General features: G+C 60.4%; 1 protein-coding gene across 3 annotated transcripts in view; it reads right to left on the bottom strand.

Annotated features, from left to right (window-relative positions):
* Positions 1-5,923: 5,923 nt before the first annotated feature.
* LOC105490556 (polypeptide N-acetylgalactosaminyltransferase 9) overlaps positions 5,924-15,738 on the bottom strand; it is a 119,612-nt gene continuing 109,797 nt past the window's right edge. For all 3 annotated transcript variants that reach the window (XM_011756317.2, XM_071070754.1, XM_011756318.3), the window contains 5 exons: positions 12,165-12,350; positions 9,909-10,046; positions 8,045-8,140; positions 7,193-7,360; positions 5,924-6,666 (listed from right to left, as the gene is read on the bottom strand). In XM_011756317.2, the coding sequence (XP_011754619.1) occupies positions 6,520-6,666; positions 7,193-7,360; positions 8,045-8,140; positions 9,909-10,046; positions 12,165-12,350 (735 nt within the window). In that variant the 3' untranslated portion in view covers positions 5,924-6,519. The remainder of the gene's footprint in view (positions 6,667-7,192; positions 7,361-8,044; positions 8,141-9,908; positions 10,047-12,164; positions 12,351-15,738) is intronic.

The following is a 15,738-nucleotide window of genomic DNA, read 5'->3' as shown; positions in this document are numbered from 1 at the left end:
AACACCTTTTACTTTGACGCACTTTTAGATTCCCAGGATGTTGCAAAGAAAATGCAGACAGAACCTGTGCCCTCTGCTCAGTTCACACGGCCCCAGGCAGCCTCGGCTCTGGCCCCGCTGGGCGTGGGTGACCGGCTGTGCGGGTTCCGAGGGCACCGTGTGCGCTTGCCCGGGCCGGCTCCCTGCGTCCTGGTCCCTCAGGCCCTCTCCTGCCTGCCGCTCCTCCTCTCCGCCAAGAGCCGTTTCAGAGGCTGCCCCTCACTGGCGGGGCATCTGCGCTGCTTGCAGCTCTGGACTATTGTGAATAAAGCCGCTGTGAGTATTTTACTGTAAGTCTTTGGGGACGTGTCTTCATGCCCCTTGGGTGAATCCAGGTGTGGGATTGCCCGGCCGGGGAGCTGTGAGCTTTCTAGAGAGGGGGTGGCCCATGGTGGCTCCAAGTGCCTGTAGCCTCTCACGCTCCTGCCAGCGGTGGGTGGGCGTGAGGGGTGCCCAAGGCTCGCCCGTGTGCCAGTGGGTGCGTTAGCCAGTCCGGCCGCCATGGCTTTCCTCTGCAGCCCGCGGTGCGTGCTGATGTTGCGCCTTTTCTGTGTGCTTGTTGGCCACGCACATGTCGAGGGGCCGTTCTGACGTTGGACTTCGGGGCTCGGGGACACACGTGTCCAGCGGGGCAGGTCAGCCTTTCTCTTTTCCCCGCAGACCTCAGCGCAGCTCTGCTCCTCAAAGGACCCGGGGAAGTTTCTGGGCCTATTTGGGTCATGGGCTGTCTCTCCAAAATTCGTGTCCACCCAGAACCCTCGAATGAGACCTATTTAAAGAGAAGGCCTTAGCCGATGGAACATTAAGATGAGGGGCCCTGAATCCGAGGCTGGTGTCCCTGTTGGGTGACCTGAGGATGCGGCGTGGAGGAGACACATGGGGGTGGGGCGGGGAACAGGCCACCGGCAGCAGAGAAGGGGTCAGGCCCAGCGAGGGAGGGGGCGGGAGGAGCCCTGGAGCCCTCAGAGGGAGCCAGGCCGGTACCTGGGCCTTGGACTCTGTTCCTGGGACTGTGAGGGAATCAGTTCTGCTGTCTGAAGCGGCCCGCTGTGGTCCTGTGTTGCGGCAGCACTGGGCACAAAGATGGGAGGACCTTGTGACTGGGACTGGGGCAGTCACAGGCCCAGCAGGCTGGTGAGCCAGTGCCTGGCAGGTGGGGAGGACGTGGTGTGAGATGCGGCCTGTGGGCCAGCCAGTGAGCTCCAGCACGGGGCCTGGTTGCCGGACAGCAGTGAACGGTGAACGGTGATTCCTCTAGAAGCCCTCCTTGTGTCTCGGGGCGGGAAGCCGGGCACCGCTCCGGAACGGGCCGCTGCTGTGAGGGAGAGCGCCTGCTGTGCAGTGGGTGTCAAATGAATGTTAATAAACAAAAGAGCCAATTATCCTTCATTGCAGACACGTTTCTTTGGAGAAAATTTAGGAAATACAAGAAGCAAATAAAAATCAAAACCACCCAAGAATGTAACAGCTATGATGTGCTTTCTTCCTAATCCTCAAAGCAAAGCTTCGGAGCCCGTATTATTTCTTCCTTGTTTGAATTAAACACAGTTCAGAAGGAGAAAGTAATTTCCCCAAAGCTGCCCAGCGAGGAGAGGGCGCCCAGGTGTGTCTGCTGCTGCCCCTCTCTGCAGACCCCAGAGCTGTCCCTGCAGCCCCCTCAGAGGGGCCCCCACCCTGGAGTCTGCCCTTCACCATCCCCTTGCTTGGACCAGAGCTAAACTTGCCTGTGATGAAGATGGGGTGCTTGGGAGACGCCCACGCTCTGTGTGGTTGGGCCCCTGGTCAACACCAGCCTGGCCTGCACCCCTGCTGGGGCCCTTCAAGGCTGCCCTGCCCTGGGGACAGACCCCCCTGCACGCTGCTTCCTGTGGGACCCACTCTTGAAGTCGGTCTGAGCCATAAATGAGACTCATCAGGCGATGGGCATTTTTATTAGAGGCAAAATTAAATTCGGGCGCCCATGATCTCTATCAAGAGCAAAGAAAGGAGAAGAATGGTGTTTGTTCACTGCTTCCACCAGGAGTGCCTGCTCCTGTAACGGCCGCTCTGAGCCCCGGTCATCGGTCTGGGGGAGTGCCTGCTCCCGTAACGGCCGCTCCGAGCCCTGCTTGTCAGGTGCCAATGAACCGTGTCAAACAGACGACATGGATTTTTCTGAATCTGCTGCAGAGCCAGATTTTAATTGAATCAATGTGAGAAGCAGGCCTGCTATTAAGTTTTATTAAATTCTATTTGTTTGTATCCTTGCCATTTAGAACATGACTGTTTAAAAAGAAAAAAATACTGGGCAGCCAGGCAGGGTGGAAGGTCGCAGGTTTGGGGTCACATGGATCTGGGTGGGACCCCCGGGTTTGCCTGTGTGACGGTGTGTCTTGTGCAGAGTCGTTTTATTCCTCCGAGCCTCTGTTTCTCCTTAATGGGCACAGGAGTGCTCAGTACTACCTGAGGTATTTGAAGAAATAAATGGGATTAAAATTTCACCCTTATTTAAACATCTTCCTCCCTCCCTCCTCCTCCTCCTCCTCTTAGGAGAAGAGAATGGCCACAGTTTTTCTGAAGATCTGGGACAGGAACTGGCATTTCCGTAGACCTTGCTCTGAAAGGGATCTCGTGTGCGTCCCGTCGGTCGCGTCCGTCGGACTGGGGAGGTGCCCTGTGTCTCGGTCGCGTCTGTCGGACTGGGGAGATGCTCTGCGTCTGGGGGTCTTGGGAGAGTGAGTTGGGGGTGTGCTGGCCAGTGTCTGACACCAACTCTTGGAAGCACAGCCGTGGCGTGTCGCGTCGCCAGCTGTGGTGTCTGTCTGTCCACCATGGACCATTTCAGGTGACCAGCCTGCCGTCTCTGAGCTTGGAGTTGGCTGCCGCAGGCCCCCCGCCGACCGCCAGAGCCCGAGCTCCCAGGCCCTGCAGCCCGTGGGTGTGGGTAGGGGTTTCCGCAGTTGTGAGCCTGGGCCGACTCATCGTCCCCTGGTCAGAGCCTCGGTTCTTCCCTCACTTGGGCAATCGGTCCTCCATATTAAATCCCCTTTGTTTGACTGGTTGGATCCCACCTGATACAATTGGGGTGACCCCAACCAAGGACCCATGGTTACGAAACAGGACAGAGAAGACCATGAGGAGGAGTGATTGTGCCTTACAGGAAGGGACGTGTCCACACGTGTCAAAGGGTTTAGGGGATCACAGTGGCTTTGGCACAGCCCACGGACGGCACAGCCCGCGGACGGCGCTGACGTTTTCCTGAGCCCAGGGACTGTGCTGGGGTCAGGGCAAGTGCATATCTCCGTCCGTTTGGCATTTTGCTCTGTATATAAAGGAACATCTGAGACGGGGTAATTCATGAAGAAAAGGGGTGTAATTGGCCCACAGGCCTGCAGGAAGCCTGGCACTAGCATCTGCTTCTGGGAAGGCCTCAGGGAGCTTCTACTCGGAGCAGAGGGGACGTGGTGAGGGAGGGAGCAGGGAGGGTGGTGCCAGGACCATTCTAACAACCAGCTCCCTTGGGAACTACTAGAGTCAGTTACCATGAGGACAGCACTGGACTGTTCATGAGGGATCCACCCAAACACCTCCCAGCAGGCACCACCTCCATGTTGGTCAAATTTCAACCTGAAATTTGGAGGGGACAAGCATCCGATCTACATCAGCATGTCACTGCGACTTAAACAGGTATGGCTGCTCCCCACGTGGGGCACCCTGTGAGGCAGGCGTGAGTCTAGGCCAGCAAGGATGTCCTGGTGGCCACGGCCAAGTGTTGGCCACGCAGCTGCGCAGGGACCGTCTTCAACAGTGACACCGTGTGGCAGCAGGTGCAGCGGCAGCAGCAGACGTTGGGACGTCTCCAGCTCTGGCCCACCCGTGCGAGGGTGGGGAGCTCTTTAGAGTAAATAATCTTTAGGATCCATGGGCACTTTCTCCGGAACAGGGGCAGGTCTCAAGAGGCGTGTGACCACTGAAGCAGGTAAGAACAGAGGGGAATAGTCAGGGAAATAAGGATGCTTGGGGGTGTCTTTGGTGAAGCAGAGTGTTCACCACGTCGAGGTCACGCCTGTGAAGAGTCTCCTGTCCGGAAAGCGTGGACAGTGCCTCACCTCCGCCACCCTGCAGGGACCCGCCTCCCCAGGCGCTCCCCTTGGGACTCCTCCTGGTGCCAGGGAGGAGGGGCTGGGCCAGGTGAGGTGGGGCCGCCTTAGGCTTCCGTCAGCAGGAGGAATGCTCACTTCTCTGGAGGGCGGGAGTTCTACTGAGGATTCAAGAGTAATTTTCCAGGTGTCAGGTTTTACATGGGATCCTGTGTGGGCTACGAACAAGCCAGTTTTGACTTGCCTGTCAGTTTGCCTAATGAATTGGAGTGTGAGCGAGCCAAGTTTGCACCTGCTATCCTCTTGGTCTAAACTACGGGCACTGCGCGTTGCAAGCTAAGGGACTCTGCACATCCTGACTTCGCCTGGGAAACTTCTGGAGTCCTGTGAGTCTGGCTGGGGGCCGGGGGGGGGAGGTCCCTGGCAAGCCACTGACTTTTGGGGCCCCACTCACTGCCCGTGTTTTGCCACAGAGTTTTGGCAGGTCTGGACTAGCAGAGGGCTGAGGCTTGGGCTGGGGCTGGGAGAATTCTCTGCTGAGAACAGAGGAACTGGGACCCCTCAGGGCTTCTTACAGGAACAGGAAGCAGCAACCGGGGAGTCCCAGAGGAAGGGGTTGAGCAGAGGGGCCGTGTGGTGGGTGGGCACCCCAGCGGCAGGGTGCTGGGGGAGGAACACGCCACCCCGGGCTTTGGAAAGAGCAGTGAAGCACGGCCCCACCGCCTCCCCCAGGGCTAGTGGACGTGAAGTGTCCCTGCAGGCTGAACTCCGACTGGTGACAACAGGTCAGCGTCCGCACTCCCTGGAGACTCGGAGCCTGCACTTGCCAAATTTGGTACCTGCCTATCGTTTTATTTCTTTGAGATGGAGTCTCTCTCTGTGGCCCAGGCTGGAGTGCTGTGGGGTGATTTTGGCTCACCGCACCTCCACCTCCCGGGTTCAAGCTATTCTCCTGCCTCAGCCTCCAGAGTAGCTGGGATTACAGGTGCACCCACCACGCCTGGCTAATTTTTGTATTTTTAGTAGAGATGGGATTTCACCATGTTAGCCGGGATGGTCTCGAATTCCTGACCTCAGTTGATCCACCCACCTCAGCCTCCCAAAGTGCTGGGATTATAGGCGTGAGCCACCGTGCCGGGCCTTTTTTTAATTTTAGATTCACGGATACATGTGTGGGTTTATTATGTGGGTATATAGCGTGATGCTGAGGTTTTGGCTTCTAACGATCCCTTCACCCAGGGAGTGGACACGGCTCTCGACAGATGGTTTTCCAGCCCTCGTCCTCGTCCTTCTCCCACCTGCCCCTCTGGAGTCCCCGGGTTTTCCAGCCCTCGTCCTCCTCCCACCCGCCCCTCTGGAGTCCCTGGCGTCTGCTTTTCCCTCTCTGTGTCGTGTGCACACAGCGTTCAGCTCCCATGAATAAGAACACGTGGTTTGGTTTTCTGTTCGGGCGAGTTCTCAGGCCGACAGCCTCCAGCTGCCATGTGCGGCTGCAGGGGACGTGCTCTCCTCCATTTTTCTGACTGTGTTGAGTTCATGGTCTGTCTGCACACGTGAGGCCACCTGTCGGGCCACATCCCAGCACAGGCGTCAGCCAGAGTCCACGTCTGCGGCTTTGTGAGCTACGCGGCCATGGCTCAACTCTGCGCCGACAGCCCCACAGCGGTGGCCACAGACAATAGTAAGCAAATGGGCATGGCTGGGCGCCAATAAAACAGTATTTATTAAAACAGGCGAGGGGCTGGGCTGTGGCAGGGCCCAGGCCCCACCCCCCAGCTCAGCTCCAAGGAAGACACATACAGCGCTGCTGCCTAATCCTCTTTATTTGGTCTCTGCTGAGGCAGTCGCACCAGCCTCCTAGACACAGCTGCAGGTTTGTCGCCATCCATGTCCCCCAGCACCCCTCTTACCAGACCATGAGGAGCTGTGTTGTGAGGTGTGAACTTAGGTCTCGGTTGGAGGGCTGAGCGGTTGCAAGGGCTGGGGGAGGCTGCTTGGAGCATGGGAGGCCGTGGGTGGAGGACGCCGGGGCGCCGCCTGGCGTGTGGTCTGGGGCTTGGCCACCCTGTGGGGCGTAGGGGCTGTGGTACATGCAGAGGTGGCGGCCGTCCCAGCAGCCTGGCCAGGAGATACCGTGGAGAAGGCACGTGTTTGAGTCGGCGTCACTGTCCCCAGACGCCCTCCCTTGGGTAGAGCCGCCTGTCCTAGGAGGAGCTGTACTCCAGCTGCAGTGGCTGACACCCTGGTCACTCAGCCACACCCCGGCCCCTTGGCCTCTGCTGTCCTGGCCGCACATAGAGCCCTGCCCTGCTGTGTCTGCTGGGCATACCCCGGCCACTCAGCGACACTGGCTTGGCCCAGCGCCTTCCCGAGGTCCGTGGGGGTCCAGGCAGAGGCGGGGTCAGTGCCGTGCATGTTTGATCCAGTTTCTGATCATCCACTTCTGCCCCGAGCACCTCTGCACCACCAGCCGGAGCCCGAAGTTGGCGTCTTTGGACATCTCCACCTCCAGGCAGCGGCCCGTGGCCCGGCTCACAATGGGGCCGCTCTGTGGGGACAGTCACACCAAGTCAGCCAGGGGTCAGGCGTCCTCGTCCCCCACCCCCACCCCAGGGAGGCTGCTTCGTGCTCTCAGCCCTCGTGCTCATTCTTGGGGCAGCTCGAATGGAAACTCAGCATCACAGCAGCACCCAGGGACCAGGAAGGGGCTGACGTCAGTGGAGCTTTGAGGATCTCCCATCGTTCCTGCAGAGCAGCCCAGATTGGAATCATACCTCATTCCCTCCCTAAATCCTGCCTCTACCCTGGGCACCTGAGGCTGGAAGAGGCAGATGCAGGGCTATGATCAGACTGTCCAGCCCGGCCCCTCTCTGGCTGTGTGACCCTGGCCAGTCACCTGCCCTCTCTGCGAGCATCGGGGCCCTCGAGGGAGCAGCTGATCCAAGGCCCCGTCCCCTGACCACCCACTGCAGCACTCCAGCTCCCACCCAGTGGGCTGGCTCTAGTGGCAGAGGCGCCCAGGGGTCCCAGCGGCCCTGTCCCAACCCCACGGCTCTCCTTCCCCGATGGCTGACCTGGGTGAAGTCCCACAGCCGCTGTGTGGGCCTTGCCACATCCTCACACTTCCTCAGGGTGGGCGTGCGGCCCCTGCCGTCATCCACCAGACACTTGGAGTCGGGCAAGAAGGCTGTGGAGCCCAGAGGCCCCAGCTGCAGCAGGCCGTCAGCGCTGTACCGCACCAGCTGGGGACAGGACCACCGGGGCTGTGTGTGAGCAGCATCCAGGCCCGGGGGTGCCATGGCCCGTGCTCCAGCCCAGGCTCTCCCTGGTAAGCACAGAAAGGCTGTGCGAGCTGCCGCGAGCTGCAAATGGGGCCCTGAGCGGCTGCCTTGGAGCCTCCCACCCTGGGAACACTGTTGTGGGTGGGAGAGGCCTGCCGGGCAGGGCCCACGTGGGGATGTGAGCTGGACGGCGCCCAGAAGCTCCGCAGGGCCAGGCTCCTGACAGACGTCATGAACGGGGCTCAGACTCAGAGTGTGGCCCCACTCGTTTTGGGGAGGACAGGAGTCGGGTTTACTTTGGGTGACATGCAGAGCTCACTGAAAAGCGCCGTGTGTGTGCGGAACACGCATTCCCGTGGGGCTAGAAATGCCCAGCTCTTTATGGAGGTTGTGGTCAGAATGGCTCGGACCTTCACGATGGCCAGTCCCTGACCGCCGATTCCACGGGGCTGGGCCCGCACTGCAGGGAGTCCCGCCCAGGTGGGGTGGTCTCGCCACACTGCCCAGGCTGGTCTCAATTCCTGGGCTTACGTGGTGATCAAGCAGACTCTGGCTTGGCCCCGGGCCTCTGCCCCAGGGTGTGGGGTCCGGGTGGCCTGGGGTGCTCCCCTTGGGAGCTCCATGGGTGGCTGCTGCTGCTCCTACCTGGGAGGACATCCCGTGGCAGGGGTAGAGGATCGCCCGGTCGCCGTCCTCCGCTCCCTGGTCCAGGCAGTAGCCGCTGGCTTTGCTGTTTCTCACCTGCAACCAGAAGCCGCAGAGAACATCCAGGGTCACCTGAGGGTGGAGCCCCACAGAGCTTCGAGCACCTGAGCAGGTGCTCCCCGGAGGAGGGGGGCTTGTGGAGGGCCCGGGTGGGTGAGCTGCCTGGGAAGGGACTTGCTGGACCTCCCAGGAACGGGTGGCCGACTGAGTTTGTCACTGATGGAGACGTGGACGTATCTGCCATGCACAGATGGAGACGTGGCCATTGGTCAATAGGGGAGGCTTCAGGACGGCGGTGTCGGCCTTTCTCAGCAGCAGGGATGGAGGCCCTAAGCCGGGGTGGCTTCCCTGCCTTGCCGCCTGCTCCCTGCACCCTTGCAGCTCCTGCTGAGTGGGCAGAGACCGCTCGCCGGCCCTGGAGTCTGGGCTGGCCTTGGCTTGGATCCTTGGGAGACCTTCCAGCTTCCACTCCGTCTGGGAAGGAATCCTGACACCACTCTGAGAACAAGCCCGGGCCAGCCTGCTGGGGCGTGAGTTGTCATTGGGCAGCCAACCTCCAGCCACCAGAACGGGCCCATCCGAGAGATCAGCACAGCCTGGCCCAGGCCAGCAGCACTGCCCAGGTGGCCCTGGCTTGTGAGCAAGGGTAGACGCTTATTGCTTTTGTCCACTGCGTTTCCAGGCTGCTGGGTTTGCGGCGGCAGCTAACCCCTCCATCATGGCCACCGCAAGAGGGCACACAGGTTTGAACTGGGACCGCTGAGAATGTTGACCACAAATTAGAAACTCCCAGCTGCTCTGGGTGGGCGGTGCCTGAGCTTGGCTGATGGAGGATGGAGTGGGCAGAGCAGAAGCACAGGGAGGCTGGGGGATGGGGCCGCACACCGATGCACTCTCAGCGCTGCCTGGGACACCTCTGTGCCCAAGGGACTGGAGTCAGCGCAGCGTGGACCAGGAGCTGAGGGAGGGGAGGCTCAGCGAGGACCATCCACCCCAGGGACCCTTCTCCTTGCCCCATCCAAATGCCAGCTCAGGGCTGGGACACTCGATTCCCAGGGTGGGAGGCACCCTGTCCCCTGCATAGACCGGGGAGAGGACAGAAGAGCAGCACTTTCTTGCTGGCTTTACAGAGCGCAGTGCAGGTGGGGGCCGGCGGAGACGGGGTCTCTGTAGGTGATGTGCCTGTATGAGTGTGGGCGTGCATATCACCCATCGTGTGCATCTGTGTGGGCACCTGCATGCACGCGTGGTGGGGTATGAACACGGCTCTGCATATGTGGATGCAGATGTTTACACACACACGCACATTATTGCTCCTTGATAACAAGTGCTTGTATGTTTGTGCACATGCAGGCCCCTTTGGGGTTCATGCAGTTAGTGAAACATTTGTGTATGAAGAGCTGTGTCTACATGAGCAAAACTGTGTGCAGATGTATACTCGTATCCACGTGCACTTGTACATATGTTTGCATGGATTTGTGTACGTGCCTGTGAATGTGTCCCTGTACACACGTCTAGGTGAGTGCATGCATGCCTGTGTGCACATACATGTGAGTGCATAGGTACATCTGATTCAGGCATGTGAACACGTGTGTGCATGGATGTGACTGTGCGTCTGCCTCTAGGCAGGTCCCTGTGAAGGAATGGGTGTGTGTGGACATGCGTGTCTGCAGGTGCATGTGTTCATGTGAACCTGCACCTTGTGCACGTGGATGTGCCTGCCTCCCACTGAATGCACACGTGTGCGCGGGAGTCAGGGCGGAAGGCCTGTCGGGCTGCGCGGGGCCCTCGGGGGAGGCGCTACCTCTCCGTACGTGAGGGTGTTGTTGTAGATCCTCATCTCCGGGTACACGTTCTCCAGGTACCACTTGAAGCTGCGGCACTTCAGCCTCTGGCGCAGGGCCAGCCTCTCAGACACGTCCCCGAAGTCCACCCCTGGGTTCTGCAAGGCCGGAAGTAGGCGGGAGGGCACATGAGTGTCACTGTCCCCATGAGGAGGTTGGGGGGCTCCAGGGACTGAGTCCCCTCACAGGAGCAGCCTCCCCTAGGTGGGAACCCCAGCGTCGTAATATCCACAGAAGGTCCGAGGCAGCTGCTCCCGAGGGGAAGGGCCCTGCTGAAGACCAGCCTGGACCGATGGCCCCTGCTGCAGCCGGCTCGTCCGCACCCACCTGGGCCCAGGAACCTCCTGCCTGAGAAGACGGCCCTGCTCACCTGGTGTGACTGCTGGAGGGCGGAGACCAAAGTCAGCCATGTCTACGAGACCAGCCCGGTGAGGACCCTGGACACCGAGGCTCGGGGGCTCCTGGCTGGCCCTGCCTGGCACGTGTTGTCACGCATGGGTGCTGGAGAATCAAGTCCACGGGACCCCCCGGGAGGGGACACCTGGGAGCTCGCGCCTGGTCTCTCCTGGGCCCGGCCCGGGCGTCTTCCCTCTGCTGACTTTGACCCGTGTCCTCTGCCGTGAGAACCCACAGCCGAGTGTGGGGTCTTTGTTTTCCTGGGATTGTGGGGCCTGAGGGGCTGTGGGACCAGCACTCTCTGATGGACAGCCAGCCCTGAGGGAGCACCTGCCTCCTGCCCAGGGACCCTCCAGGCTCAGGCCTTGTGAGGAGGGCAGACGACGTGGCCTGCGGGGCCTGGGCTTGAATCCTGTCACCTTCTGGTGTGTGGCCCTGGGACAGTCCCTTACCCTCTCTGTGCCTCAGTTTCTCATTGGTAAAGTGGGGCAATCACACCAGAAACTCGTTGCTTTCTTATGAGGCTTTGATTAGTCAAGGGGCTTATGCCGGGGCCCTTGGACACAGGGAGGTGACAGCCATTTGCCGGCTTCACTGCCTGGGGGCCTGGAGCCCCTCACTCAGTTGCCCACACACTTGGGGACATTGTCACCCTGCACGTTTTCCAAATCACTTCATGGAAAACAAGGCTGTAGGAGCACCGGGTACCCTCTTCTCATCGCTCAGACACAAGTGCACGTGTCCACAGACTCCTGACCTGCCTGACGGAAGCTGCCGTGGGAGCTGATCTGGGGGTGGGATGCTGGGTTTGCACGGTGAATGGTCCAACCTGGGTCCCCTCCAGGCCGTGTCGCCCACACGCTAGGGTGCAGTCCAGCAGGGGTGGTGAACCAATATAGGCTATAGTGGAATTTTTAAGAAGTAGTATATCGTGAATGAGAAGGATGACTGGTACTGTGGATGCAAAGTGCTGTATGTGGACGGATGTAAATACACATGTGTGTGCACACTGGGTCATGACTTAAGATCTGGTTCTTACTGGGGTTGATGCAAAAAACAAGGCTGTTTCTAAGATGAGTCCTCCCAGAACTCAGGGACCCAATGCCTGCAGTGGCCAGGGAAGGAAGGGGGTGGTTCCCAGAGACGCTGGTGGGTGGCGGGATGGGTGGAGGGTCACGACCTCCTGTCTCAGCACCTGTCCTTCTTAGGCTTGTGGGGGCTGGGGCGCTTTGAGAAGAGCCAGAATTCAGGCTCTTTATGGGAAATTGGTCAACTACAAATTAGAAAACAAACAGCAATCCTCGACTTGAAGTAGGTCAGCCACTCACAGGCCAAAACCCAACAGGACACAGCCAAAATGTCCATCCACGAAGGAGGATCCACACGACCGGCCCGTTCACACCGTGGACGTGACTTAGCCACGGCGGGGGTGACCTGGAAAATGTGGTGCTGAGGGTGGGAAGCCACACAGTGTATGAGGCGTTCACAAAACAGCCAGACATTTGAGGCTGCCCAGGGCTGGGGGAGGGGGCCGCGCTGGGTGCTAAGTGGGGCCCTGGCTGAGGCAGCGGCACCAGGTTGGGGAGAGGCCGCCCCTCCCTGGCTTCTAACCACCAGCAGTTGAGAGAAAAACGTGCACCACAACAGCTTGGTGTGAGCTGGTCTCTTCCCAGTGTGAGGAAGGCTCCTTCGAAGGCAGAGAGCTCACCCACTCATACCCGCACACACCTGCTCACACTGCACGGGGCCTCCCTGCGCCCAGCATGACGTTGACCCCGACCCTGGGGCGTGGCCCCGGCTCCCGGCCGTGGGGGACTCACCGTCATGGGGATGTTCCAGGCCATGTACACGTGGGACTTGAAGTCGTCCATCCACACCTCGGCGGCGCGCAGGGCGTTGCGCTTGGCATAGTAGTCGATGTCGTTGTTGTAGGGCTTCCTGGTGCGCTCGATGTGGGCCACGCGGGAGCAGGGCAGCACCTCCATGCTGCCACCACACTGCCACACCTACAGGGAGACGGCGCTGGGTGCGGGCGGCCTTCCCGACAGGCGGGCAGCCCAGCCAGCCAGGGGCCTGTGAGAGGCCGAGGGGCCCGGCCCTCCGTTCCTGGGGCACCTGCAGGCCTGGTGGGCCCCAGGGCTTTGCCTCCTGGGGGCTGTTTTCAGGGGACCCCGCCCACAGAGAAGGTGCAGGTCTGGGCTGTGTCTGGTGCAGGCTCCTCTTTCTCTTGTGCGTTACACGACGGCCGTGGGGGCTGGTGGGGCAGTTATTCCACCGACCTGAACACTTAACAGGTTTTTCATCCTGTGGTTCCCACCCCCAGTGCTTGTTCTGTGCAGGGAACCCCCCGCTCCACTGCACCACCCACCTCCCCCAGCACCCGAACACACCAACCATCTGTTTACAAACAGCCGCTTGCTGTGCAGATGCCGCCCCACGCATGCCCAGAACACACGCAGCCTGGGTCTGAACAACAGCCCAGCAAATAAACGCCCGCAGCCCCGGCCTTCCGACCCCCACGCAGCATAGCTGTATCTATCGCTACGTATCCTTCCGTGCTTCCGTTTCACTGAACACCGGCCTGTCCCGCCGCGCTGTCCTGCCTGTGAGGGTTAGTTCTGTGTCAACGTGGCAGGGGACAGAGCGCCGGGACATTTGCTCTCCCCTTATGCTGGGTGGTCTGTGCATGGCCTCTGGTGGGAGCCGTGTTTAAATCTGTCCCCTGCAGGCCTGAGTAGGACAGAAAGGCTGAGGAAGGGAGCGTTCACACACTGCTCGATTCGGGCTGGGACGTGGGTCCTCTCCTGCCTTCAGGCTTGGAGCTCACGCCACCGGCTCCCCTGGGCACCTGCCAGCCGACAGCCAGTCTCAGTATTCTCAGCCTCCATAACCGTGAGTCAATTCCTTAGATGAACATCCACATCTAAACCCATGTCTGCTATTAATCTGCTTCCCTGGAGAGCCCTGAGCCAGCCCCTGTCCCATCCTATCCACCTCTATCCTGTGCTGTCCCATCCCATCCACCCCATAAAATGCTGGTGCCTCCCACAGGCTGACGTCACTATGAACAAAGGGGTCTGATCCACGTGGCCCAAGCTCCGCTGTGCTCAGGTCCTCAGCCCTGAGCCTCCTGCGCTGGACGAGTGTGCCAGGCCCCGGGTGGGCACTGTGCTTGCCTCATCTCCTGAATCCCCACCACCACCCGAGAAAGGGTGGGGAGCCCTGGCATTGCCCGTTCCCTCCACGGTGCTGAGAAGGTGCCGAGGGCAGTGCCAGCTGTGGGGGCACACAGGGCGGAGCCTCTGCCCAGCGGAGCTCGGATCCCTCAGTCGTCCCTGGACTCTGGTTCATCCTGGTCCAGGCTGCTCTCATCTCCAGGCCGTTATCTTAATCACGTCTGCAAAGACCCCTTTTCCCAAAGAGGGCCACCCTCACAGGGCCCCCAGCTGCATCCTCGGGGTCCGCCTGTCAGCCCACCCCAGAGCCCCAGTCCCTCGTGTGAGGAGCAGGGGGCTCCTCCCTCCTCGCGACTCTCTGCCTTCAGGAAGCCAAGTCCCAGGCGGGAGAGAACCGGGAGTCCATGTCGCCGATCATTTACGGCCTCTCCCACACCACCTGCCGCAGGACAGACCCAGACGCGCTCCCTCCTCGAGGAGATGATTACACAGCACCCGGCTAACGCCAGTCTCCCTGCCCCAGTCCGGCGACCCAGAGCCTCCTCGCTGCTCAGCCTGGCCCGGGACACCCCAGCCCGTAGTCCCACGTCACCCACAGGGCTCCGGCTCCTTCCCCGGGACGGTGGAGTCTGTGCTGCTGCGCCCGGCTGAGGTTGGCCTCTGCGTCCCGAGGGAGTGAACCGCGTTTCTGCATCGGGTTCACCTCGTGGCAGAAGGGTGCCCTGGGAGCGTCGTGGTTTCTGGGTTTCTGTCTGTTGTCTCTGCTGTGGGACAGCCTGTCTGAGAAAAGCTGGCCTGGAGCTGCTGGGAGCCCAGCCTGGGGTTTTCCAGGCCCCTGAGCCGGGGCTTCCTTTCTGCCTTCAAGACCAGCATCGGGATTTCTGTTCGCGGTGGGAAGGGGCCTTGCTGGTGAATCCCGTACGCCGCCCTCCCATTCTGCCGATGTCTCCACCTCAACCTGAGACCACCCAGGTTTCACGAGAAGGAGGGGGTGGGGCCCACGGGGGAAAGAGCTTCGGAGCCGCCCTTCACCGGAAGGGGTCAGAATGGAGGAAGCTCCACAAGGGTGAGACAGAGCCTCGTCCTCCATCATCCACCCGCCCGTCTTCAGGAGCACCTGGCACACCGGCCTCTGGGGCGGCCTCCAGCAGCTTCAGCCTCCCTGTGTACCCCCAGCACTGAGGCCACAGACTTGGTCCCCCCACCCACCACAGCATCCTGTCCTTGGGCCTCACCCCAGGGAACACGAAGCCCCCCAGGGGCTCCTGACACCTGCCTTGCCCACCCCCTGGGTTCGAAGCACCGTGGCCTTCCCAGCACCCCCACGCGCACCCCTCAGGCCTTGGCACAGGCGGTGCCCATGCCGGGCATCCTTCCCGGGTCTCTGCATGCTCTGCTGCCTCTGGCCTTCAAAGCTCCAATGCCAGAGAGATTAAAGGCACGAAACCAGCCAGGCACAGTGGCTCACACTTGTAATCCCAGCACTTCGGGAGGCCGAGGCGGGTGGATCACTTGAGGCCAGGAGTTCGAGACCAGCCCGGCCAACATGATGAAACCCCGTCTCTACTAAAAATACAAAAATTAGCTGGGCGTGGTGGCAGATGCCTGTAGTCCCAGCTACTCAGGAGGCTGAAACGCGAGAATCTCTTGAACCTGGGTGGCAGAAGTTGCAGTGAGCTGAGATCACACCACTGCACTCCTGAGTGACAGAGCGAGACTACGTCTCAAAAAAAAAAAGGACCAAAACCACGGGCAGAGAGGAGCGGGTGCCGGTGCCGGTGCCGCTGAGGGAGGACCGCGGACCTGACCACGACCCAAACGGCAGCTGGGAGGAGGAGCCAAGCCCCCACACAAGGAAATGGCAAATGTGGAGATGGCAGCTGTGCTATCGCCTGACCTGAGCGCGGCACGCCACACCCCATGAACAAGGACAGTCCCATTTGTCCATTAAAAAAACAAGTGAGGCTGGGCAGCATAGTGAGGCCCCATCTCCACAGAAACGAACAAAAGTAGCCGGGCCGGGTGTGGTGGTGCGTGCCTGCGGTCCCAGCTGCTTGGGAGGCTGAGGTGGGAGGATCGCCTGAGCCCGGGAGGTTGAGGCTGCAGTGAGCCAAGATCACACAACACTTTCCAACCTGGGTAATAGAGAGACCCTGTCTGAAAACATAAAAAGTAAAAATAAACCTCAGATGTCGCCATCAGCCTTCAGTGTGAGTCC

Source organism: Macaca nemestrina, chromosome 10 (genome assembly GCF_043159975.1).
Source record: "Macaca nemestrina isolate mMacNem1 chromosome 10, mMacNem.hap1, whole genome shotgun sequence".
Classification (NCBI taxonomy): Eukaryota; Metazoa; Chordata; class Mammalia; order Primates; family Cercopithecidae; genus Macaca; species Macaca nemestrina.
Note: the sequence above shows the minus strand (reverse complement) of the source record. Positions and strands in the feature narration are given on the sequence as shown.